Raw genomic sequence first — 24682 nt, 5'->3', positions numbered from 1 at the left:
AGAGCGGCTCGGGCGATGGGAGCTCCTCCAGCATGGCACGCTCCCTCCCTTTGCTCCCTCACGCCTTTTCATTCACCCACTGAGTCATTTAGCCACAGACGGAAGAAGGAGGGAGAGAGAGGACGAAATCCCAGCCGCTCTTAAATGCGGATCGCATTATCCATCTGCAGGGAGACGTGTCCGAGCGAGAGCTCCCTGCCGGCCATGCAGCCCGCTGCTCCGAGGGCATCTCTCCTAGGGCTCCTGGTGCTGCTCGGCGCCAGCCCTTGGCATGGGAGCGCGCACCCCCAGTGCCTGGACTACAAGCCCCCCTTCCAGCCCCCCCAGCCCCTGGCCTTCTGCTCCGCGTACTCGGGCTTCGGCTGCTGCGACTCCCGCCAGGACGCCCTCCTCGCCGACAGGTTCGGCTACGCCACGGCCTTCCTCGATCAGGCGGGGGTCCTGAGCTGCGGGAAGTACATCCGGGACATTCTCTGCCAGGTAAAACACTTTTCTCTTTTATGGTAATGTTTGTAGAGCAATACAGGCAGGGGGCATTAGGGTACGAATCCTACAGCAGAAAGAAAAACGAAAGCAATTGTCCAGCGGCATTGGCGGGGAGGTAAGGAAGCGGCACGTGCAGGTTTACCCAAAGCCGCGAAGGGGCGGGGCTGTAAAGCAGGTGCACGAAAGGACATGGGGGAGGTTCCCTTTTAAAATATTCACAGGCCTGCAAGTAACACTTCCAACATTGTTCCCTACAACGTCAAACTCTCTCGGGTATCCAAAAGACCCCCCCCCCCAAACCAATGAGGAGGCATTGGTAGATTGTGGAAATACGGAAAGAGACTCCAGCAAGACGCAGAGCCCGCAGGGGCTGAAAATACCCGGGGAGTTTCCAGCAAAATGCAGAGAGCGCAGGGGCTGAAAATACCCGGGGAGATTCCAGCAAAATGCAGAGAGCGCAGGGGCTGAAAATACATGGGGAGATTCCAGCAAAATGCAGAGAGTGAAGGGGTTGAAAATACCAAGGGAGTCTCCAGCAAAATGCAGAGAGTGCAGGAGCTGAAAATACCAAGGGAGTCTCCAGCAAAATGCAGAGAGTGCAGGAGCTGAAAATACCAAGAGAGTCTCCAGCAAAATGCAGAGAGTGCAGGAGCTGAAAATACCAGGGGAGATTCCAGCAAAATGCAGAACGCGCAGGGGATGAAAATACCAGGAGAGACTCCAGCAAAATGCAGAGAGTGAAGGGGTTGAAAATACCAGGGGAGTCTCCAGCAAAATGCAGAGAGCGCAGGAGCTGAAAATACCAGGGGAGACTCCAGCAAAATGCAGAGAGCAGGGGCAAATTGGCCTATCGGGGGATCGGGCATCCCCCGGTGGGCTGGTCGCTCCAGTCATGTAGTCTGCCGTGCACGGCCGTGACGGAGCCGCACTCGGCAGACCATGTGATGTGTCCTGGGCTGGTCTTCCTCCGGAATCCGCCACTGGCAGAGAGTGAATGGGTTGAAAATACCAGGGGAGTCTCCAGCAAAACGCAGAGAGCGCAGGGGCTGAAAATACCAGGGGAGACTCCAGCAAAATGCAGAGAGTGAAGGGGTTGAAAATACTAGGGGAGACTCCAGCAAAATGCAAAGTGAAGGGGTTGAAAATACTAGGGGAGTCTCCAGCAAAAGGCAGAGAGCACAGGGGCTGAAAATACCAGGGGAGACTCCAGCAAAACACAGTGAAGGGGCTGAAAATACCAGGGGAGACTCCAGCAAAATGCAGAGAGTGAAGGGGTTGAAAATACTAGGGGAGACTCCAGCAAAATGCAGAGTGAAGGGGTTGAAAATACTAGGGGAGTCTCCAGCAAAATGCAGAGAGTGCAGGAGCTGAAAATACCAGGGGAGACTCCAGCAAAACAACCCTCAGGGGCTGAAAATACCAGGCAAGACTTTGAAGTTGTCAGCAAGCTAAAAGTTAATTTTTTGATATGAAAACAATTGACAGCTGAGATGATCCACAAGCAGGTGACTCCTGACTCTGAGTGCCTCACAGGCCCTTCCTCGGTTTGCAGGGCTTCCCCCTGGCAGGCCTCACAGCCTGTCTGATGTCTTGGGTCTGGGGCTGCTTTTGATCTAATTTTGGTCAGTCACTCCATTGCTGTCAGTATTTACCTTGGGACATTGTCGCAGGCACTGAAATGCATCTTTTAGCACAGGTTTATAGGGCAAAAGTCTAGCTACCGTATCAGAGACCTTGAAACAATTGGTTTCCTTGTGGGCTGTGATATTTTCAGTTAGGGCAAGGTAAGAGTTTTCTGGATGTCAGTCAGCACATGTTCCTCATCTTCTCTTTAGAAAATGTCCGATAAAATGTATCGTAGCCTACAGGTGTCCCAGTGCGACGGACAGGTGGTTCTCCCTCTGAATACATGTCCACAAAATATCCTGAAATATCTGTTCCTTGAAGGCCTGTGGTTGTTTTTCTTAAAAAGAAAAAAATAGGAACCCCCCCCCCCCAAAACACATACACACACCTACACCTACACACCTATCTCTCTTCTGGGACACAGTGTACTAAACATGGCTTGCGGTATAATGAGGGGATTTGTAATAGATTTTGGAGGAGCTAAGTGCCAACAGACAGGAACTTTGTATTACAGAGGATCCAAAGTAAGGCGTGACCTTTAAGGTCAACAGTGGCCAAAAGTATCCCAAAAATGGCCATACTGGATCCATTCTCTGCTTTTCCCCCATCAGTGGCAGACTAAACCCTCTGAGCTGTTCGCCCCCTGTGGAGCGTGACGGGATCCTGCATGGGGACCTGAGGCTCCCTCTCACCCGTGCAGTCAGGACTGAATGAAGCAGGTCCTCAGGTCGTCTCCCAGGTACACGTGGGTCCCAGAAACTGCAGCGTTTCATGATCAGATCTCTCTCTCTCTTTGGCTACAGGAATGCTCTCCGTACGCTGCCCACTTATACGATGCCGAAGACGCCAACACACCCCGGAGGCAACTCCCGGGGCTCTGCAGCAACTACTGCACCGAGTTCTGGTTGCACTGCCGGTCCATCCTCAGCCTCCTTATCGAAGAGGAAGAGATAATGGAGCTTGAGGCTAACCGGGACACTTTCTGCCACTTCCTGGAACTCGGAGACCCCAACTACTGCTTCCCAAACGTGGTAGCTGACGCGGAGCTGAACGCCAGGCTCGGCGAGGTCCAGGAGGACTCCGAAGGCTGCCTCCAGCTCTGCTTGCAGGAAGTGGCCAACGGGCTGCGGAACCCGGTAGCCATGGCCCACGCCAACGACGGCTCCCACCGCTTCTTCGTTGCGGAGCAGGTGGGCTACATCTGGGCCTATCTCGCCAACGGATCCCGAGTCGACAAGCCCTTCCTGAATGTCTCCAAAGCGGTCCTGGCATCCCCTTGGGCCGGAGACGAGAGGGGCTTCCTTGGGTTCGCCTTCCACCCGCGGTTCAAGGACACCAGGAAGGTTTACGTTTACTATTCCATCCACGTGAAGAAAGAAGAGAGAATCCGGATTTCCGAGTTCCAGCTGTCCGCTGACAACGCCAACATGGTCGACCACAGCTCTGAAAGGTAAGATTGCCCGGCTGTGCTGCTCCGTCTCAAATAGTCAGGAAAGAGAGGCAGGACCAAGGGGGAAAACCTTACAAGCAGGGCTGGTGCTTCCCATTAGGCAAACTAGGTGGTCGTCTAGACTCTAGAGCGCCAACTTTTTGGAGGCAGCAGAATCCCACCAGCATGAGACACAGAGGGCTGCTGTGCTGGAGCCAGTGCCGCTGGTAGGAGGGAACGCCAAAATTTTGAAAAGAACCGGTCCAAAGCCCAATCCCTGCGGCACACCACCAGTAATGCCCCTTTCCTTGGCGTGAGCTCCATTTACCACTATCCTTTGTCGCCTACCACTCAACCACTTACTGACCCAGTCAGTCACTCTCGGGCTCATACCAGGGGCATTCAGTTTATTTATAAGTTGCCTATGTGGAACTGTATCAAAGACCTTACCAAAATCCAAGTATACCACATCCAACACTCTCCCCGATCTAACTCTCTGGGCACCCAGTTGTAGGCAACCGCACCAAATTAAATATGTTTAGATATTTGGCAGGCACAGTCACTTTGTAGTTGCTCCTGCAGGAAATGAAACTGGAGGATGCTGCAGTGCTGATTATCATCAGAAACCTCCCTGTCCCCCACATGGGCATCTGGCCAGTATTGCATGAAGCCTGAGTCAGTTCTGATGTTTAACCCCCTTCACAGTCTGGGCTGAGCTGATTTGCATGACGAACTGCATGGCTCCAAGAGATGGGCTGAATCAGTCCTGCTTTTTATCTGCAGTGCATCTCTGCAATTTGTATTTCCCATTTTTGCTATGAGTAGAAGCAAGAATAAAAGTCCAGAGAGGGACTCGAGGCGGTAAAACTAGGACCAGCTCTTCCTCTACAAAAGCAAAGAGAGAAAGAAGAAACTTGAAAATGTTTTTTTTCCTTTTCTTTTTTTAGTAACTGAGGCAGCTGGGCGCAGAGCACCGAACCTCAGACTGAAGAGTTTTTCAGGAACTCGTCAGGATGGGAGTCACATCCTGTCAGTTGGAGTTTGGATGTTTCCCGGGCACGGCTTTCCTCCCAGAGCCTAAGTCAGCATATTAAGCGCTCGGTACATCTCCCTCTTCTGCGAAGGGCCCTGCTGTTAACCACGGAGAGCAGGGGCCTGGAGGGCAGAGCCTTCCCACCCCCCCCCCCCCCCCCAGCAGCACGGCAATTACCAGCCAGTGATCAGTGCCAGCCCAGAGGAGGAACCGTGTGATTAAAGGCAGTCAGCAAATGTGGGCACTGGCACCCCGAGAGGGCCTCATGCAGAGCCAGCCAGAGGGCACAGGGAGGGAGGAGAGGCCAGGAGAAACAGACTGCAGCAAGAGGAAAACCCCAAAGGCCTTTTTTTTTTTTTTTTTTTTAAGTCTGGCTGGTTTTCCTCTGGAGACATTTTAACACGTGTTCGTCCATTTCCCCCAAGGACGCTGCCTTTCTTGAAGGCCTTAACCCTGGCGGGGAGATGGAAAAAGTCTTGGGGATCTTTAGAAGCAACGTGCAGCTTATCTGGATCTGCAGCGCTGGCAGAACACGGAGCTCGTTCAGATAAAAGAAAGAACAGCTCAATGAGATCCCCCCCCCCCCCACACACACACACCCCCCACCACTTTTTTCTTCTTTAGTCACACAAGTAAAATCTCAGGCACAAAGCTCCAGATTTATTTATTTTTTTAATTTCACACTTCCAGGCAAAAGGTCTGCGGAGTTTTCTCCCTGGGGTTTTTTTTGCCTGTGTGATTTTGTTCTGTGGATTTCTCCCTGAATTCACAGGAAATTAAATCCTTAGGCAAAAAGGCAAAATACATTTTCCAAAACTGTGCCAGCAGACTGACTTGCAGGCTTTGCCACTTTTTCCCCCCTAATTTTTGAGCTGTGACTACAAAAAATAGTGTCTCAATCCACTGAAATCATTTTTTTTCTCCCTTGAGAATTTGTAAATTGTGTTTTACCTCTGCAGCCATTACTTGGCACGAGAGACCCTATTATAGACGTAAGAGGCACAGGCACTCCCAGCTGCAGGCTGCGAAGGCCTCCTGGCAACCAGTCTCCAACAGAAAGAGATTATTCCAGCTGAGGCCTCCCCTGTTAACCACCATTTCCCACCCTTTCTGCGTCCAGGGTCCTCCTGGAGGTGACGGAGCCGGCGTCCAACCACAACGGGGGGCAGCTGCTCTTCGGCCACGATGGCTACCTGTACATCTTCACGGGCGACGGCGGGAGGGCCGGCGATCCTTTCGGAGAGTTTGGAAATGCCCAGAATAAGTAAGTCCAGAATCTTCATTTGCAAGTGATGGGCTTGGGGGTGGAAAAAGGCGAGCTCTGAAAATTCACCTGGAAGAGCAGCAAAATCAGATACCAGCTGGGGGGTTGCCTCCTCAGCCCAGGTCATCCAAGGAGGCTGATCCAGTCCTGGTTTTGCCCTATTGCATGCCTGGGTTTTGTAGTTCTGATTGTCTTAGGGAACTACAAATTCATGCATGCAGCCTGGCAAAATTAGGGCTTGATCAGGCTTCTGGGCTGAGCAGGCAAGCTTAATACCAATATGTGCAAGATGCAAACAAGTCACTTTTCCCTCAGATATCATCCTTTCCAGTCCAGCTTCTCTTCCTTACGTATATTTGAATTTAATGCACATCCTTAATAATCTGTGGGAGAGGTGGGGAGTGTTTTTGTTTTGTACCAGCGATGTCAGGCTTCTCACCAGATAATACAAAAACTAGGGGGCACTGCATGAAGTTAGCAAGTAACTCATGTAAAACAAATCAGAGAAAATTCTTTTTCACTCAACGCATAATTAAGCTCTGGAATTCATTGCCAGGTTATAGCAGTTAGTGTAGCTGAGTTTAAAAAAGTTTAGATAAGTTCCTAGAGCAGACGTCCATAACTGCTATTAATCAATAAGGATTAGTAGCTTGGGATCTATTCATTAAGGGCCGGATTTTCAAAAGGTTACGAGTGCCAGGCCTATTTTCAAAATGCCTGGCGACTCACGTAAAGCCCCGGGACGCGTGTAAATCCCGGGGCTTGCAGAAAAGGGCGGGGCAGGGCCACAGCTGGGGGGGGAAAGGAAACGGGGGAAGGCAGCATGGCTTGGCGCAGGCTCGGTGCGGGCTTGGCGCATGCAAGGTACACAATTGTGCACCCCCTTGCACGCGCCGACCCCCGATTTTATAACATGCGCGCGCCTGCGCACTCATGTTATAAAATCACATGTCTGTGTGCACGCCTGCGCACGTTTAAAAATCTACCCCTTATTGTCTGGGTACTTAAGAACATAAGAACATAAGAAATTGCCATGCTGGGTCAGACCAAGGGTCCATCAAGCCCAGCATCCTGTTTCCAACAGAGGCCAAAACCAGGCCACAAGAACCTGGCAATTACCCAAACACTAAGAAGAACCCATGCTACTGATGCAATTAATAGCAGTGGCTATTCCCTAAGTAAAATTGATTAATAGCCATTAATGGACTTCTCCTCCAAGAACTTATCCAAACCTTTTTTGAACCCAGCTACACTAACTGCACTAACCACATCCTCTGGCAACAAATTCCAGAGACTTATTGTGCGTTGAGTTAAAAAGAATTTTCTCCGATTAGTCTTAAATGTGCTACTTGCTAACTTCATGGAATGCCCCCTAGTCCTTCTATTATTCGAGTCACATCTACTCGTTCAAGACCTCTCATGATCTTAAAGACCTCTATCATAGCCCCCCTCAGCCGTCTCTTCTCCAAGCTGAACAGCCCTAATCTCTTCAGCCTTTCCTCATAGGGAAGCTGTTCCATCCCCTTTATCATTTTGGTTGCCCTTCTCTGTACCTTCTCCATCGCAACTATATCTTTTCTGAGATGCTTGCCAGGTACTTGTGACTTGGATTGGCCACTGTTGGAAACAGGATGCTGGGCTTGATGGACCCTTGGTCTGACCCAGTATGACATATCTTATGTTCTTATGACCTGTCAAGATCACAGACTGCTCTGCTCTGTCCGGCACCAGGTAAATCCTCTCCCCAGGAGTAGAGAGAAGCCCTGCAAGGTCAGCCAGCTCAGGGTCCCCGATGGCCTTGGGTACTGGCAAAACACGGATTTTCCAGCTAAGGTAGGCCTTCTCACCTGGCAGGGCCTCCATCCATTTTATCTTTTATATATATTTTTTTTTAGCAGAAAAGTAGCCCTTCAATAGCAGTGATTCCCTGTCAGTGGTGACTTTTTCGGGCCACCAGATTTCCACCAGGCACTGGTCATCCCTACCTCCACTCAACAGACAGTGCCACAAACTGCTACACTTTGCTGACGGGGATGAGAGCCCAAGTTCAGATTAAACCTTTCTGTACAGGGAGGGGGGGGCTTTAGGTTCAGCGCAAATCATCTGTACTTCAGTCGAGTTGAGTCGAGTCAGCATCCACGTCGATCTCGGGTTTTGGATTTGAGCTGGATTGCTGTGGCTCTTGTGTCCCATCAAACCAAACGCTGATCTGGGAACGCTGGAGCAAGCTCTTATTAGTTCAATAGCGTCATCTGGTGGTAAAAGATCAGTACTGCACAGCCTCCAACTGCAGGCCTGTAGAGAGAGACTCCACAGGTGAAGAGGAGGAAGAGGCAGCAGGTAAGAGACTGAGAGGAATGAAATATTTTCCCCAGTCCACGAATAAAGCCAACATGGGAGGGGGCCACTTCACAAGCAATCAGCTGACAGCTGACTCCACAGAGGCTCCCAGAGGAGGGGGGAAGGATGTCGAACATATTCCTTATTGTAGGGGACCATTCATTATCTTTCAGCTTACTAAGGTCCTTTTTTAAAAATTGGACCACCAGATAAGTGGAGAGTTAGGACACACCAACGGAGAAATCCAAGTAATATAGGGGTCTGTCAGGAAAGGTAAATCATCTGCAGGCACAAAGACTGTAGAAGGCTAGAAGCGGGTTTCATTCACTCAATGTGGTTATCAGGCAGACATTTCTTGTATTTGAAACCAATACAACAATCAGTTGTGGTAGTGTTGGGTCCCCTGACGCGGCTGTGTTTCACACTGGCTGTATCGGGAGGGACAGAGCGAGAGATCAGGAACGCTCTTCACCAATATGATTGACGAACAAATCTTCAGGAACGTAGTCATAAGTACACGACTTTAAAGTTGCTGCTCAGAGGGATAACGAAACACAGTTTCAAAGTGCTTTCATAGAAACGCCGGACAGTACGTTTCTAGGCCCCCCTTCCATTCGTGCAATTGGTTGAGCCCCCCAAAATGGGTTATGATACATAAAAATACATACACACACACATATATATATATACATACGTGAAGGGTATTCACAAGGCAGCCACGCTGTCAAACAGTGGCTCTAAGCCCCCAGTTTATTTCTCTTCAGATTGCTGAAAGGAGTAAGCTCGCACATGGGCACAGCGAGGCAGACACAGAAAGAAACAGATGCCTCATACCCCAGACCTAGAGAACGAGATAGACACCCAGACAAACGTAGGCAGTCACCGACATCCCACACACAGTCGGTTACCCCATACCCAGCCAGACATAGCAAGACAAAGATACTCCAAACCAAGACACGGATACCCCACAGACAGGCAAAGAGGGGCAGACATGCTACCCCCAGACAGAAAAACACAGACAAATACACCACCCCCAGACAGCTGAGAGACACAGAGAGAGGCACAGGCAGACGCACCTCACTCAAACACAGAAAGAGAGAGAAGCAGGCAGACCACAGCACACCTGACACACACTACACACCCAGGCTTACAATGATGTCACTCCGTTCTGGCAGCTCCCATGCTCCTGAACTGGCAATGCCTCCATGACACCAAGACTTGACAGCAAAGACATTTGTTTTCTTCCTTGATTGGGCAACCAGTGTGCCACTCTTCAAGATTAGTCACATTTAAGGCTGTTGCAACAAGGAGTGTTGAGCTGTGTGTACAATACAGTGCCTGAATACACGGATGTTGTTTGTGCCTTCAAGATACCCGCAATGCAGGGAAGCTTTTGCATTGCTAAAATGTGCACACAAAGAAGTCCATTTAGGATAGTACCCGCTCATGTAAATCCAATGTAAATGAAGATATTATCCATTGCCCCCCTATGCAGGAAAGAGTACACAACCCCTGAAGGCTGAACATATAGTTTTGTAATGCAGGGAATTTAACTCCAGCTCAGAGGTGAAGTTAAAGTTTGTTCACAGTCTAGCTGCCAGCATTGATGAAGGATTCTTCTGCATTTTCTTGTGCAAGGGTAGTGTTTCTGCCTTTCTTTATTCTGCTAACCTATCTCTTGTGTGCATGGGCGAGAATAAGGAAAGTGAGAGAAGACAGAAGAATCAGGGGCCAAGAAGACAATGGAAGAGAGATCCAGGCTGGAGCCATCTGGAGACCCTGCAGGCAGCGTATATTTCGACCACGCCAGAGATGGATGTGGTACGCAGGGCTTCCGGGCTATTTTATCCCTTTGTCTCTTTGTTGTAATATTGATCCCCTCATGGCTTGTGGCCATGCCATACCCAGGTTGGTGAAACTGTTCAGGGCCTTACATTTCTGGCCAGTCTAAGTTTCCAAAAAAACGGTGGGAAAAGCAGGGGGAATAGACCAGTCATCATTTGAAACACTCCAACCAAGTGCTATGGACAATGACAAAACACGTGAGGGCCTACATCCGGTATCTGGAGCAGCAAGCACAACTTCATGAGAAGTTGTCAGATGTGATGGTTGTGATAGATTGCATCCATGTTGTTCTCACCCCTCCATCCAATCAAGAAATGGCATTCCGCAATAGAAAGCAGTTCCAGTCATGTGTGATGAGCATCTCAAAATCCTGAATGTTGTTTCACGGTTTTCCGAGAGCTGCCATGACTCTTACATCCTCTCTCAGTCTGCACTAGGGCACCGTTTTGCCAGTGGAAAATATGGTGATGACTGGTTGCTGGGTAAGTCCATAGCACAGGTGACAAATCTCAGTTCTTCAAGGTGGCACTTATTAATGGTGATGGAGGAGGAGGGCAAGCTCATGAGGGCAGGGGGGAGAGGAGGTTGATGTAAGATGTACTACGCGTAATGTGGTGGGGAGACCTGTGGCAAAGCCAAGGTGCATTGGTGTGCAAATGCTATTTGCACTTAAGTACTAGTCAGTTCTTTGGTGTGTGTGTGGGGGGGGGGAGGGGAATGATAGATGACCACTTTACACATTTTGTGCCCTATATTAAATCCAGTGGGAGAATATTGTAGTAGAGGGGGTCAGCCACTTGAGTCTTATTATATAGCCGTCTGCTCAAAAGCTCTAGGGGGTGGAGTAGGGGTGAAAAATATGTGCTGACACCAATGGTACATTTGTCACCAGCAGTACATTTGTGATGATTTATTGTATAATTTTTATTTTATTTTCATAGGAGATACAGGGTATGGATGTAAGACCTGGCTGCTTACCTCCCTCCTGGCCCCATGTACTGCTGCAGAAAGACGATACAATGAGGCACATGCAAATGCAAGGTCAATCATAAGAGTGGACATTTGGTATGTTGAAAAGACATTTTTAATGCTGGGACTGTTCTGGAGGGCCACTTCAGTACACACCTGAGAAGATGGCGTCCATGGTTATTGTATGTTGTAAGCTCCACAACATAGCTCTTAGGTTATGCATTCAGGAGGAATTTGATCTTGACCTGGACCCAAATCCACCCATGCCTCCAGCTACAGAAGCAGACAATATCGCAAGGGTCAACGAGAATTGTCACAAGGTCACAGCTGACTACTTCTCATGTACATTCTGAATTCCACTAACATTGATTCCCTACCCCTGCACATTCAAATGTCTGACATTTTACCAGATTTTTGGAACTGTGATGAAGCAGATGGATTTTCCCAGAATGCTGTGTCTAACCTTCATGTTCTTGTTTTTAATTTCAGAAGTCAGAAACGAAAGGTCACTTGATGGACTGGACGCACAGCAGGACCACCGGTTTTTAAATTTATTCAGTCATTTTGCCTATTCTTCAATCAATCAATACTTTCTTTGAGCAAGAATAATGAATTTATTTGGTTGAGTGCTAAACTTTACAGGAGTCAAAGTGGGAGCACTTTTTGGTTTCCAAGAAGCTCGATGTTAGAAAACCTCGTACTCTCAGGCCATCTGACCCCACCACACTCCCCTCCAGTGTCACCTGAGCTTTCTTACAGCCTCTCTCTTCTGTCGCCCCTTCGGCCTCACCCACCTACCCACCATTCCTCCCTCTGGTGCTTACACACTGCCGTTGCAGTGCAAGATGTGATGAACAATTTATGAGCAAAATAAATGTGTATGTTTAAACTTATACGTATAATCTCACGCGCAGGTCATCAGAGGAAGACGGGCGTACAGCGAAATCGGATGTACAACTTGCACATAGAATATATACTCTTTGCATGCATCTCTCTTGTGCCTGAATCTTCCACGCCAACGTCACGACACCCCACTTGTGGGGAGACACCTGCGCAGAGATGTTCCGCAATCATGCCGCAGGGCCAAAAGCCCAGCGTTTTGGAGGGGGATGTGCGCTTGCTGGCAGACTTGATGGTTCGGAAGGAGGGGAGGCTGTTTCACCCCCCCCCGGAGAGGTTAAGAGGACCCAGGAGAGGACAGTCTGGCCATGCTGGGTTCAGTTCCCTCACTGGCGGTACAGGTGACCTGCAGTCAGGGTTCCTCCTCCGGGTGAGGTCTGGCTCTCTCTACCGTCCGTGGGCTTGACGTGGGGAAGCAGCTGGGCCATCTAAGGGAAAAGCAAAATCGTTCCTGCAAGGAGTTTATTCATTTTCTTCCATGCCTTCAGGCCCTGTTTCTGTGGATGTTGTTTCGTGATCCTCCTGGCACAGATGGTACAGAAACACAAACATAAGTTGCAGTCCCACAATTCCTAGCTATCTCTTCCCTCTGTGCCACAGGGAAACATCAAATGTTTTTATTACACGCACCTGGGTCCTCTGCACACTGTCAATTGTCTTGGGATGAATTGTTGCTATTGCCAACTCTACCAACGGAGCCAGCTAGAGGGTGCATGGTAGACACCCCCCCCCCCCCCCCCCCCCCCCCCGGGCCATTTGTATTTTAGGTGCCTTCTCCTTGACCTCCTTTTGCGTGTCACGCCAATGATGCTGTACTTGCTTTATGGTCCGGGTCTTGACTACCAAGCTACTGCCATCTGTGACTATCAAGGCTCAAAGCTGCCTCTTGTTTGCCAGCGAGGTCTTCCACTCATACAGCGCAGCGTGAATCTCACACTCGCGCCAGCACAAAATGCCCTTTTCCAGGTCTGAGAAGCACTCAAGTCGCAGATGCTTCCCTTGCTTGCCACTGCTCCTCTTGCCAGTCTTGGGGGGGGGGGGCCCACTGTCTGTCGTGTTGCACCTCATCCTCCACCCTCCTCCTTTTTCTTCTACCTCTATGGCTCTGCTCTTTTCTCCTGCGCTCCACCATCTCTCTTTCCTCACCGCTCTCACACCAAGTGCCTCCAAACTTCCTTGCAACCATTCGCCGAGCGGTCGCGCTCACCCGCATCTTGACCCCGCCATCTTATTCACATGCGGATGCTCCATTGAACCGTGGGAATGATCATGCATGCACAGCGCCCTTTCGTAAACTTAAAGTTTAAAAAGCAATAAAAAAAAGTTAAGGATAAAGGTTATGGTGAAAAAAACCCCCACGGATTAGAAAAGAGAACTGCTGGTGCGAGCACAAAGAACAAGGGAAAGCTTAAATACCTAAGACAAAGGACCCAGGAAATCTGCCTTCACCGAAGAAGAGGAATACAACAAAAAAAAAAAACAAAAACCCCACAGGGAAGAAGGAACAGACAGAAAGATCTGAAATCTAACAAGCGCAAAATACAAGAAAACCAACACAATCCAAGCAAGGGCCCTGGCCTGTGTGCTGAGCCCGCCTCATCACCTATGGAAAATAGACAGCCCTGACCACCCTTTGTACAGCCTGCAGCCATTTACAGCTCCTGCTTCTAAACTTCCCAAGGCCCGCAGCGCTTTATGGCTCCTCTTGGAGGTGACCGCATGGTTTCCAATCTTTTTTCCAGCTTGGGAAAAAAAAAAAAGGAGAACCTCCCCCCAGTTTTTAAATATCTGCACTCCCTGAAGCGTAAACGCACTTTTATATTACCTGGAGAAAGAATGCACAATTTCCAGTGCAGGGAATCTCAGCGCACGAATCGCCCCATAAACGCACATTTTCACCCATGTGCGCTTTAGGTACCACTGCATCGATGTAAATGACGTTTGTTTACTGCCTTGGGTGGTGGGGGTGGGGGTGGGGGTGTAGTGTGTGCACCAGGGGCCTGATTTTAAAAAGCATTTACTGGCGTAAAACTGGGTTTTAGGCGAGTAAATGCACTTTATTGGAGAAAGTGGGCTTTTGAAAATTGCTACAATATATGCCATTGAATTGTCCATTGGATTTACCCACATAAGTGCACTTTACCTGACTAAATGAGTTTTGAAAATTGCTGCACTAGTAGTTACATTTACCCATGTAAATCCTTTTGAAAATTCACCTGCAGGACAGCATGTGCTGTATTTATGTTTGGCGTTTTGCATCGCCCTCTCAGCTTGAAAGCCCTCGGGGGACAGGCAAATATTTACTGTGCCTGAATGTTAACTTGCCTTCAGCTGCTACTGCAAAGTGAGCTAAATCTAAATTATAAAAAGGAGGAAAAAAGATTGAGGTATTCCAGTTAGGACGCCTGTCCTCAGGGCCTCGGTAATCCTGCAATAAATCCTTTATAAGCTTTCCAGAAGTGTCAAGAAAAAAGTCATAAAAAAGTTCAACCCTAAATCTAGCTTGGATTCTAAAAAGGGCGGGGCAGGCCAGGACCCGCAGGGGAATTTCGTCGCCCTCCCCCAGAACCTGTCCTTGTCTCATTAATAATATTGAATTTTATGTAAAGCTTTTATCCAAAGTGCTATGCCGTGCTTTTGTGTAAAAGTAAGGGATTTTTTGACGGGGACGCACTGTAGAATGTGGGTTGGAAATTACCCCGGACACCAGGATACATATCCACTAGGCTTGCAAAAAGTGCCCCGGGGACCTTCAAGATAGACAGACCCGTCCCTTCTGCCATTGCCGTTTTGTGCCATAGACAGAGACGCACGCACACACCCACCCCAGCAGCAAACGTCTGTGCTGGAACCCTTCTGACCATTCACCACCCTTGGGTCTTCCAGGTCCTCTCTTCTGGGCAAGGCCTTGCGCGTTGACGTGAACGGCAACGACGAGGGGCCCCCGTACCAGATCCCACCGGACAACCCCTTCGTCCATGAGCCCCAGGCCCGGCCAGAGGTGTACGCCTACGGGCTGAGGAACCCCTGGCGCTGCTCGGTGGACCGCGGCGAGCCAGCCTCGGGAGCAGGGCGAGGACGCATTGTGTGTGGAGACGTGGGGCAGAACAAGTATGAAGAAGTGGACGTGATCGAGAAGGGGGGGAATTACGGGTGGCGAGCCAAGGAAGGCTTCTCCTGCTATGACAAGAGGCTGTGCGACAACTCCTCCCTCAGTAAGAGATGCACCATGAACGAGGGGCACTTCCGTCGGCGCTCGGGTTTGGGGGTTGCTGCATCTTAGCTAGATAAGCCAATAAGCATTCATCTGTTAGTTAACTTTTAATGTTAATTTCAATGGCTTTTTGCAAGGCATCTGTATAAGATGAATACTTCAAATACCATGTTATTTTAATGTTCTTATATGTTCTTCGTTCTATGTAATGCTCTCAGGCAAGTTTAATTGTTTCAATGTAAACCGATTTGATTTGTATCCAATGCAAGAAGATCGGTATATAAAAAACCAAAAATAAATAAATAACAGCTCATGTCCCACCACTAGTGGGAGGGGGGTGGGCGTAGCTACAAAATACGCCCATGCTAAAATGGAGTGCATAATCCATTAAGTGGTATCTTAGCGTGCAGGTTAATTTTTTAGCGAGGTGCATGATACAATTATTTTTTTTTTTAGCATATGTCCTAGTGCATAAGACCTCAAAGTTTTAAGCTTCCCATAGCCATTGCTTGCCCAGTAAAGGTAATTAGAAGGAAAGACAGAATGAGGAAATGTCGCTGTTCGTCTGAATTGGGTCTTTTCACTGCCCCTCTGTCTCTCTTGGTTCCAGATGACGTGCTGCCTATTTTCGCCTATCCACACCAGCTGGGGAAGTCTGTGACGGGTGGCTACATATACCGGGGTTGCCAGATGCCCAATCTGCAGGGGCTGTACATTTTCGGCGATTTTATGAGTGGGTAGGTGCTCCTGGAGATGCTCCTGCTGTCCGGTCACAGTCTCCCCTTTGCCAGGTGACCTCTCCGTCTCTCTCTCTCGCCAGGCGTTTGATGTCGCTGAAGGAGGACCGGGGCTCTGGGGACTGGCGCTACACCGAGATCTGTATGGGCCAGGGCCAAACCTGCAACTTCCCCAAACTCCTCAACAATCACCATCCGTATATCATCTCCTTTGCCGAAGACGAGGCAGGTAACTTTAATGCATTCCTGGATCTGAAACAGGGTCACTGGCTGAAACGCCGTCCCCCCGTGCTTAGGTGCCACCAAACTGCCCCTGCTTCAGTTCCCCGCCCTGCCTCATCCACTCCCTATTGATAGACACAACCCTGCCTTGCCACCCTTTCTCACCAACTTCCAAGTGCCTCCCTGCTCCATTTCCCATATGCAAACCTGCCCTTCCACACTCCAGTGCCCCTGCCCCCCCTCCCCCCCACCACCACCACCACTGGTGCTGCCCTGCACCATCCCTCATCCTGCCATGTCAACCCTCCATTTCCAAGTGCCTCCCTGCCCCATCTCCCACATGCCAACCTGTCTCTGCACCATCTCTCCCTCCCACTCCCCTCCCCCCAACTGCTAGCATTCATGCTGCACCCACCCCTCAGTAGCAGGTGCTACCCTGCCCTGCACCATCCCCCACCCTGTTCAGATAGTCCCACAAACATTATAATTAAGGGCCCAGTTCTGAGACAGATGTCAAGGGGCCTCTACAATCTGGCCCTATCAGCAAAAGTCCCCAGACCAAACCATTATAACCCAGCAAAGCGTTCAGGAGGTGAAATCCCTGAGAGGAAGGGGATGCGTTTAACTCCACAGGGTGGCAGAGGGAGGATGTGAGACTCCCCTGTGGTGCGGGACAGCAGATGAAGAGCTCACAGGCTCCCAGCAGAGGGCGCTATGGCTGCAAGTGGCCGGGCTTTTGTTTTGTTTGGGTTTTTTTGGCAGGAGAAGAGAGAGGGGTTGTAGTAGGATTCAGAGATTAACAAGGAGCTCCAGAAGGAGGGGAGGGAGGGGAGAGGGTCCCTCTTAGCATACAGATGGAGGTGGGATATCTGGAGCATTTGGAGACAATCCCCAAAGTCATTTATGAGGCTAAATACCAGTTTGGCTGGGTAACCTGACCAGAAACTGATTGCATGCGGGGTTCACAGTGCCTGCGTTTTTAGCCACACTAAAAAGGGGCGTCTGGGGGCAAGTAGGTCGGGGGAGGAACATAGCACATCTATACGACATTATCAAATATGTGATCACTATTTCCCCGTCTTGGCTGTCCCAGAAAAAGAGCAGACTGCAAAATATACAGACAGCTTTAATGCAGGGACTGCATCTGAGGTTTGCAAGGCAAGGCACCCGCGGGGGCTCCCACTGAAACGTCGGGTGGCGTCTGTGTAGTTTGCACCTTCACGGGCTCTGTGTTCCCTTAGAGAAAGCCCCACGCCGCCCCCACCACAAGGAGTTTTCTCCTGATAGGTGTGGAGTCCAGGGAGTCGAGACCCACAGAGCACTCTCTCTCTCTCCTCGCTCTCTGTCTTTGCATGTCTTTTGCTTTTATGTGTCTGTCTCACTCCGGCTATCTCCTTTCACCTTCCGTTCTCATGTCTGCATGTACATAATCCAAGCCCCCTGTAAAACAGGGGAGCTGGCCCACCCTCAGAGCTTCATGTATCGCTGGCTACAAACTCCTGCTCACGTCTCGTCTTAAGCCTCATTCTCCTTTCTGTTCTCATCTCAAGCGAGTTTTATTTTCTAAGATCAAAATTATCCAACCCCCAAGGTCACTCCTCCACCGCTCCGGATCTCTTCATTCTGTCTCCTCTCGTACCCCCGAGGTCACTCCTCCATCGCTCCGGATCTCTTCATTCTGTCTCCTCTCGTACCCCCGAGGTCCCTCCTCCACCGCTCCGGATCTCTTCATTCTGTCTCCTCTCGTACCCCCGAGGTCACTCCTCCACCGCTCCGGATCTCTTCATTCTGTCTCCTCTCGTACCCCCGAGGTCACTCCTCCTCCGCTCCGGATCTCTTCATTCTGTCTCCTCTCGTACCCCCGAGGTCACTCCTCCACCGCTCCGGATCTCTTCATTTTATCTCCTTTCGTACCCCCGAGGTCACTCCTCCACCGCTCCGGATCTCTTCATTTTATCTCCGTTCGTATCCCCCCCCAAGGTCACGCCCCTGTTCTGGAGCTCTTCATTCTGTCTCCTTTCGTACCCCCCAAGGTCACGCCCCTGTTCTGGAGCTCTTCTTTGCAGCTCCTCTCATTTCACCTTTCTTTTTTGGATTTTAGGGGAGCTGTATTTTCTTTCAACAAGAAATCCCAGCGCTGCCATTCCAGCAGGTGTAATGTACAAGATTGTGGATCCCTCCAAGTAAGGAACTTGTGCGTGTGTGCTCCTGCCTCAGTGTGTGTATGAGTACCCGGTAGATATACTGGAGTATGGACACGGACAGCGCAGGGAATAGTACTGCATGGGGAAATACCATACAGTGCCCTATCGGCGCTTGTCTTTAGTCCCCAGAGATCGCCAGTCCGTCGGTCCCAGCTCCTGCTCTCTCCCGGCAGGGCTGATCCATGCCGAGTGTCTCCTGGACCGGGACTGAAAGCTGCCAAAATGGTAGGAGTGATCGCAGTCAGCAAGCCCCAGGCGCCCGGTGAGGAAAAGGCTGCAGAGAACCTGGCATCAGAAAACTATTCAGGAAATGAAGGGAGTTTAAATTAGCTCGACAAAGCTAATGAGAACTAATGCCAGCAATGGAGTAAAAGGGCCGCCAGACCGGCGCTTTCACTTAACTCCTGCCCTGACCCAGGCGCTAAAAAAACCCACACTAACCAATCTCCCTGCTGGCACAGCAACCTGCATAGCTCATGAACAGATAATTGTCTCCTTTACATGCCATTTGCATGCACTAGTCTCACGCAAGACCTGCCACGGGTTATGTGCATGCGTGTTTCCCGCACCAAACGTGTTATTACATACATGCGTAAGATTAGCGTAGAAAACCACGCCTGGTCACCCGTGCAAAAACCTGCAGCAGGTCTTGCACAGCTTATTGTATTGGCCCCATAGGCACAGGCATGGCAGGATCTAGTTTAGCACAGGAGGTGCAGTATAGACATGGATACTGCTGGGTATAGTGCAGCACAGGGACAGCACCGTCCCTTGGCTTCTGAGGCTGGGGGTTCTGCTGGAGTCTGAGATTATTCCCACATGTGCAGCTGTAAATAATCCTGTCTCTGTCTCTTACAAGGCGAGCGCCCCCTGGGACGTGCTCCATCACCCCTTCTTTGGTCCCAGTGAAAGGGAAACTGGTCGATTTCTACCCGCGTCAGAGTAAGTGCCGCTTGAGTCGGGACGGAGCATGGCATTCAAAAGTGCGCCCTTTGTAGGCCGCTGTTACCATGCAAGAGAACATTCTTGTCATCAGAGTCTCTGCTCAGATTCCTTCTCTCTCTCTTTTTTTGTTTGCTTTAATTACAGAGTTTGTTCTGAAATCCACAACTACCACCACCCCTCCTACCACAGCAGCTCCACGGAACAGGCCCAGCAGCTCACCTGAAAGCAGCACCCCAACATATCTGTCTCCTGTGACCCCCAAACCCTATCTTACCTCCAGAACAGAGGCCCCCATCCTCAGAGCAAATCAATTCACTGCCACCCCAGCTGAACATGTAGGAACCAGTGGCGGGTGGGTTACTCAGGGCCCAAGTGTCACCCATACTATCCCAAAGGAAAAGAGCGAGGTGGTCCTTACAGTATCTCCTGGTGGAGGTGTGGGGACCACCAGAGAGTGGGTGACTCGGGGCCCACGTGTCACCCATACTATCCCAAAGGAAAAGAGCGAGGTGGTCCTTACAGTATCTCCTGGTGGAGATGTGGGGACCACCAGAGAGTGGGTGACTCAGGGCCCACGTGTCACCCATATTATCCCAAAGGAAAAGAGTGAGGTGGTCCTTACAGTATCTCCTGCTGGAGGTGTGGGGACCACCAGAGAGTGGGTGACTCAGGCACCAAAGGTCACACGCACCATCCATTGGGAAGGGAGAAATTTGCTTCCTACGGCAGTCCTTGCTGCATCTCTAGCAACCACCAAGATAGGGGTCACTCAGTGGCAAAAGGTCACCCATCCCACCCCTCGGGCAGGAGATACGTTGCTCTCTATGGGAACTGCTGCTGTAAAACACGAGACCACCTCCTCTAACTGGTACCAGCTGTTGGTAAACCTTCTAGAGTCCAACGTGGCTCCTGGGGGAAAAGCTTACCTCGCTTTCACACCGCACCCTGCCACGACCCAGCCATTAAGGGAAAGGCAGCAACTGAATCACCGAGCCACCGTCGATGGGAGGCTGGGGGGTGGGAAGGGAAAAAGCCAAAGGAGGAACAGGAAGAAGCCCGGCCGACGGAGGAGGCTGAAGCCTGGCACGGTGAGGCTGGTGAACAGGGCTGACCTCACTGGCCAGGGAAGGGTGGAAATCCACATCAACGGGCAGTGGGGGACCGTCTGCAACGATCACTTTGATCGCCACGCAGCTGCAGTGGTGTGCCGGCAACTGGGCTACCCCTCGGTCCTGAAGGTGGCCAAGAGGGCAGAGTTTGGGGAAGGGGTCGGCCTCAGAATCTTGCTGGATGACGTGAAGTGCAAGGGGTCAGAGGGCACCCTTCTGGAGTGCCAGAGATCAATGATTGGCCAGCATGACTGCACCCACCAGGAGGATGTGGGGGTCGTCTGTGGACGGGAGGAAGAGGATGACTGGAGATGATAGACTTTCTAGCACAGGAGGTCTGCCGAAACTTTCCATTTCTGTTGGTGCTGGTCTGGAAGTGAGGGACCATCCCGAGAACACTTGGGGGGGGGGGGGGGGGAAGAAGGAGGGGGTGAGCAGGACTCATCGTGAGGGGAATAGGGACTGGAACTACCACCTCACCCAGATCTACCCATCACACGTGTTAACTACCATGGAGGCAAAAGCAGGACTGAACTGGCCTCTTTGGATTAATCTGGGTGAGGGCACAACCCTTGCAGGAATACTTCCGTTTTTGGGTTTCCTTTGATTCTGGTCTCCAAAGCATGTGCATTTTTAGAATGATGGAAGTTAAAAAAAAACAAACAAACCCTAAGAATTATTTTGTGCAACAAATGTATTAAAATAAAATGTTCTTAAGCCGAGCATATTTACTGCAGACTGCTTTTCTAAAGCACCCTTCTCTGTTCGTCTTAAAAACAGCAAGACAGATCAGGTGTGCTGAGATGGCGAGAAACTCAAAGACTGATTAGAGGAGGCCCGGCCTTTAACATTTGGATATTGGCCCAGCTCCATCCTGGAGGTGATCCGGCACTGTAGCGCAAGCCTGTACCCCCTCCCTGGCTGATACAGTAATGTGGGTGCTAAGAAAGCGTGCACTGCTTTTCAGCGCGCAGTTTTTTAGTGCTCAGATTTTTTTTTTTTAACTCCTGATGCAGCAAGCTAATGGTATGCTAATGCATTGGGAGTTAAAAATAAATGTGCCTAAACATTAAAATGAGTGCTCGGCCCAGGGTTTTATGGGTGGCACCACAGCAGTGCATGTTTTTCTGTACAATAAACTGGTACTAGCTATAGGGCCTGGCCGGCACCACTTTTATATACCAGTAGGTGGGGCAGGAACACTTACTGATCATTCCTGCACAATTTAGGAATTTTGGACCTGTGGATGGGGAAAAATAGATTCGGGGGAGGTTATCAATTTTGAGAGTTTGGATTGCAGGCGGGAACAGAGGTTTCTTCAGCAATAAAAGGGGGTCTGGGACAGAGCGTGAGTGACAGTTTCTATTGTGTATTGGTTATTGGGGAAAATGACAAAAATTCTGTGGTAAAAAAAAAATCGAAGGGGGGGGGGGGAACAGCCCCGCAATTTTTTGCACAGGGCAGCAAAAATGCTAGCTCCAGCCCTGACTTTGTTTTTTATTTTTTAACCACTTACCAAGACATTGCCTCCTGTCCCATGGCTTTTTAGTTTGCCGAGGAGTCTCTAATGAGGGACTTCATCAAACTTCTTCTGAAAATCCAAATACACTATATCAATTGGCACCCCTTTATCTATGTATTTATTTACTTCTTCAAAGAATTCTAATAAGTAAAGCATAACTTCCCTTTCCTAAATCCATGCTGGCTTCCACTATTTTACCATGTACACACAACAAGCTAACCAATCTGTAGTTACTTGGATCGATCGCACCTGGAGCTCTTTTTGAAAACTGGCGTTACATTTGCTACCCTCCAAATCTCAGGGATGATGGCAGTTATGAATGATAAGTTACAGATTATCAGTAGGAGGTCTGCAATTTCTTGAACTCCTTTAGAACTCTGAAGTGAATACCATCAGGTCCTGGTGATTTGCTATTATTTAGTTTGTCAATTTGCTCTAGCATATCTGCCAGTTTCACAGTGATCTGATTCGTTTCCTCTGTCATTACCTTGAAAAAAAATGGGTATCTCCCTATCATCATTCTCTGTAAATGCTGAAGCAAAAAAATAATGTAGTTTTTCTGCTATGACCTTATTCTACTTGAGCACCTCTTTTACTCCTTAGTTATCCAGTGGCTCAACTGGATCCCTTGCAGATTTTTTGTTTCTAATATACTTGAAAAGGTTTTTATTATGAACCTTTGCTGCTGTTGTTCTCTCTGATCCCAAGACTTAGCTGAGGGCAGAGTGGGAGAGGAAGAATGTGGACACCATTCAGAAAACTGTGATTTACAGGGAAGCAGAGGTGAAAAGGCAGGTAAGAGCTTTGGGGGAGAGGCTAGTGCAAGAGGGAAATGAATGCTTGGGGGCATGGTGCAAGAGGGGTTAATGTTGTGGGATGTGAGGAGGGGGTCAAATATTGGGGAGGAGTACAAGGAGGTAGTTGAATGCTAGGGGGAGCATGGGAAGGAGGAATGAATGCCATCTCCTCAACACCCTGCTCCTGCTGATCAACACCAATCTGAGTCATGGTAGAAAAACCATATGTACCCATGCAACCCGCTCCTCCCCACCATGCATAACAGGTGGACCAAACACATAGTAAAGTATGCACAAGGATTCAGAATGAAATTGCCACAGGTACATTACACATCCCCTGCTGTTCTCCCTGTCCTGATTCTTTTTGCCATGGTGAAACGTACGTCTGCTGTAAACCAGAACAGCTATATTTAGCCAAGAACAGAGCTTCTTAGTGACTTGGACAAAATCCTTCAAAAATTCTCCGCCTGGTACTCCTGGGGGAATTCTGCGCTACTGCGGAATGCAGAATTTGCGCAGAATTCCCCCTTCCCACAGATTTCCTCCCTCAACGGAAGAGGATTCAAAACCTGAAGCGCACGGACAGCGGCCATCGCGAGAGTGGGGGCATCTCAGCACAGCAGAAAATAGCAGAGGAGACCCTGGTATGCCACGAACGGAGCGCGTCCCGCAGCACACAGGGGCCTTCCCTTTTCGCCGCGAACAGCACGCCCGGGCCTTCATCTTTGCCGCGAACGGAGCGCGTCCCGCGGTATGCGGGTGAGAGAGAATGCTTGTGTGAGAGAGGGGAGGGTGACAGAGAGCATGGTTGGTAAGAGGGGGGTGGGGAGGGTGACAGCAGGAGGGTGTGAGAGAGCATGGGAGGTAAGAGCAGGAGGGTGTGAGAGAGCATGGGAGGTAAGAGAGGGTGGGGGGGGGGATTCTTGAGTGGGTTTCAGAGAGAGGGAGCCTATATGAGGGGAAAGGGATGCTGGTGAGAGAGAATGTGTGTGTGAGAGAGGAGAGGGGGTGTGGGGGAGGGTGGTAAGGGGGGGATGCTTTTTGGTTTCAGAGAGGGAGCCTATCTGAGGGGAGGGGAGGGTGACGGCGCAGGAGGGTGAGAGAGAACATGGGAGGTAAAAGGGGGGCTGGGGGATGCCTGAGTGTGAGCCTATATGAGGAGATTGTGAAGGAGTGTATATGTGTGAGAGAGATTGGGAGCTCATGCGTATGAAAAAGGGATTGTGTGTAAGTGAGGGTGCTAGCCTGTGTGAAGGGATTGTGTATGTGAGGGAGCCTGTATGAGGGTGTGTGTATGTGTTTGTGAGAGAGGGAGCATGTGTGTGAGAGAAGGAGGGACAGAGGGAGCCTGGGTGAGGGGCAGTACTGAGAACAGGGTCAAAGTCTGGGACTGGCAATAGAGTGGAAGGGGTTGAGCCTAGAGGTGAAGGGGAGAGATATTGGCAGGTGGAGGAGTTGGGGCCTGAGAGGGCAAACTGGCCAGGGAGTAGGGAGAGCAAGTGGAAGGGACACTCTTACAGTGAATTTCTAGGGAAATTCTGCTCAAAATATTTAAAATTCTGCAACTTTAAGTAACAACTTTTTTCTGTAATAATTTAAAATGTAGTTACTTAAGACTGTCATGTAAATTGTGTTATTTTGTCCAATATAAAGTTTGCAGAATTTTCAGTTTTTGTGTGCAGAATTAGAATCAGCCATATATAATGGTTTATTAGCAAGTCTGATGAGGGCATGAAGTCATTGGGTGGCAAGAGACTGAGGAAGTAGGAAATCAGCACATTGATTTTAATCTGCTATAGGAGAGTAGACTTGGTGCTGTTACCTAGGATTTACCGCTACCCCTGTGATTTTTCAAGGAGGGTATGAACATACTTACATAGCTGATCAACATGATGTAGGGTTTCACATATTGGGGGGGGGGGGGGGGGGAATTGGATAAAATGTAGCTATTAGTGGACTCTCTCTGCTTGGACCCTTGCTGGGGATGAGTCCTATAGCTCCCTCTGCTGCGGGGTGACAGTCACTCAGCTACTCCGGGCT

At 49.8% G+C, this 24682-nt stretch overlaps 1 protein-coding gene across 1 annotated transcript; it reads left to right on the top strand.

Annotated features, from left to right (window-relative positions):
• LOC115073451 (HHIP-like protein 1) lies at window positions 1–20720 on the top strand. The gene is made up of 9 exons (XM_029571881.1): window positions 1–480; window positions 2916–3562; window positions 5695–5838; window positions 14779–15107; window positions 15717–15843; window positions 15927–16072; window positions 18167–18248; window positions 19129–19211; window positions 19359–20720. The coding sequence occupies exons 1-9, from the start codon at window positions 145–147 to the stop codon at window positions 20636–20638; spliced, it is 3174 nt and encodes a 1057-aa protein (XP_029427741.1). The 5' UTR covers window positions 1–144; the 3' UTR covers window positions 20639–20720.
• Window positions 20721–24682: the final 3962 nt, after the last annotated feature.

The sequence above is a fragment of the Rhinatrema bivittatum genome, chromosome 11 (genome assembly GCF_901001135.1).
Source record: "Rhinatrema bivittatum chromosome 11, aRhiBiv1.1, whole genome shotgun sequence".
Classification (NCBI taxonomy): domain Eukaryota; kingdom Metazoa; phylum Chordata; class Amphibia; order Gymnophiona; family Rhinatrematidae; genus Rhinatrema; species Rhinatrema bivittatum.
Note: the sequence above shows the minus strand (reverse complement) of the source record. Positions and strands in the feature narration are given on the sequence as shown.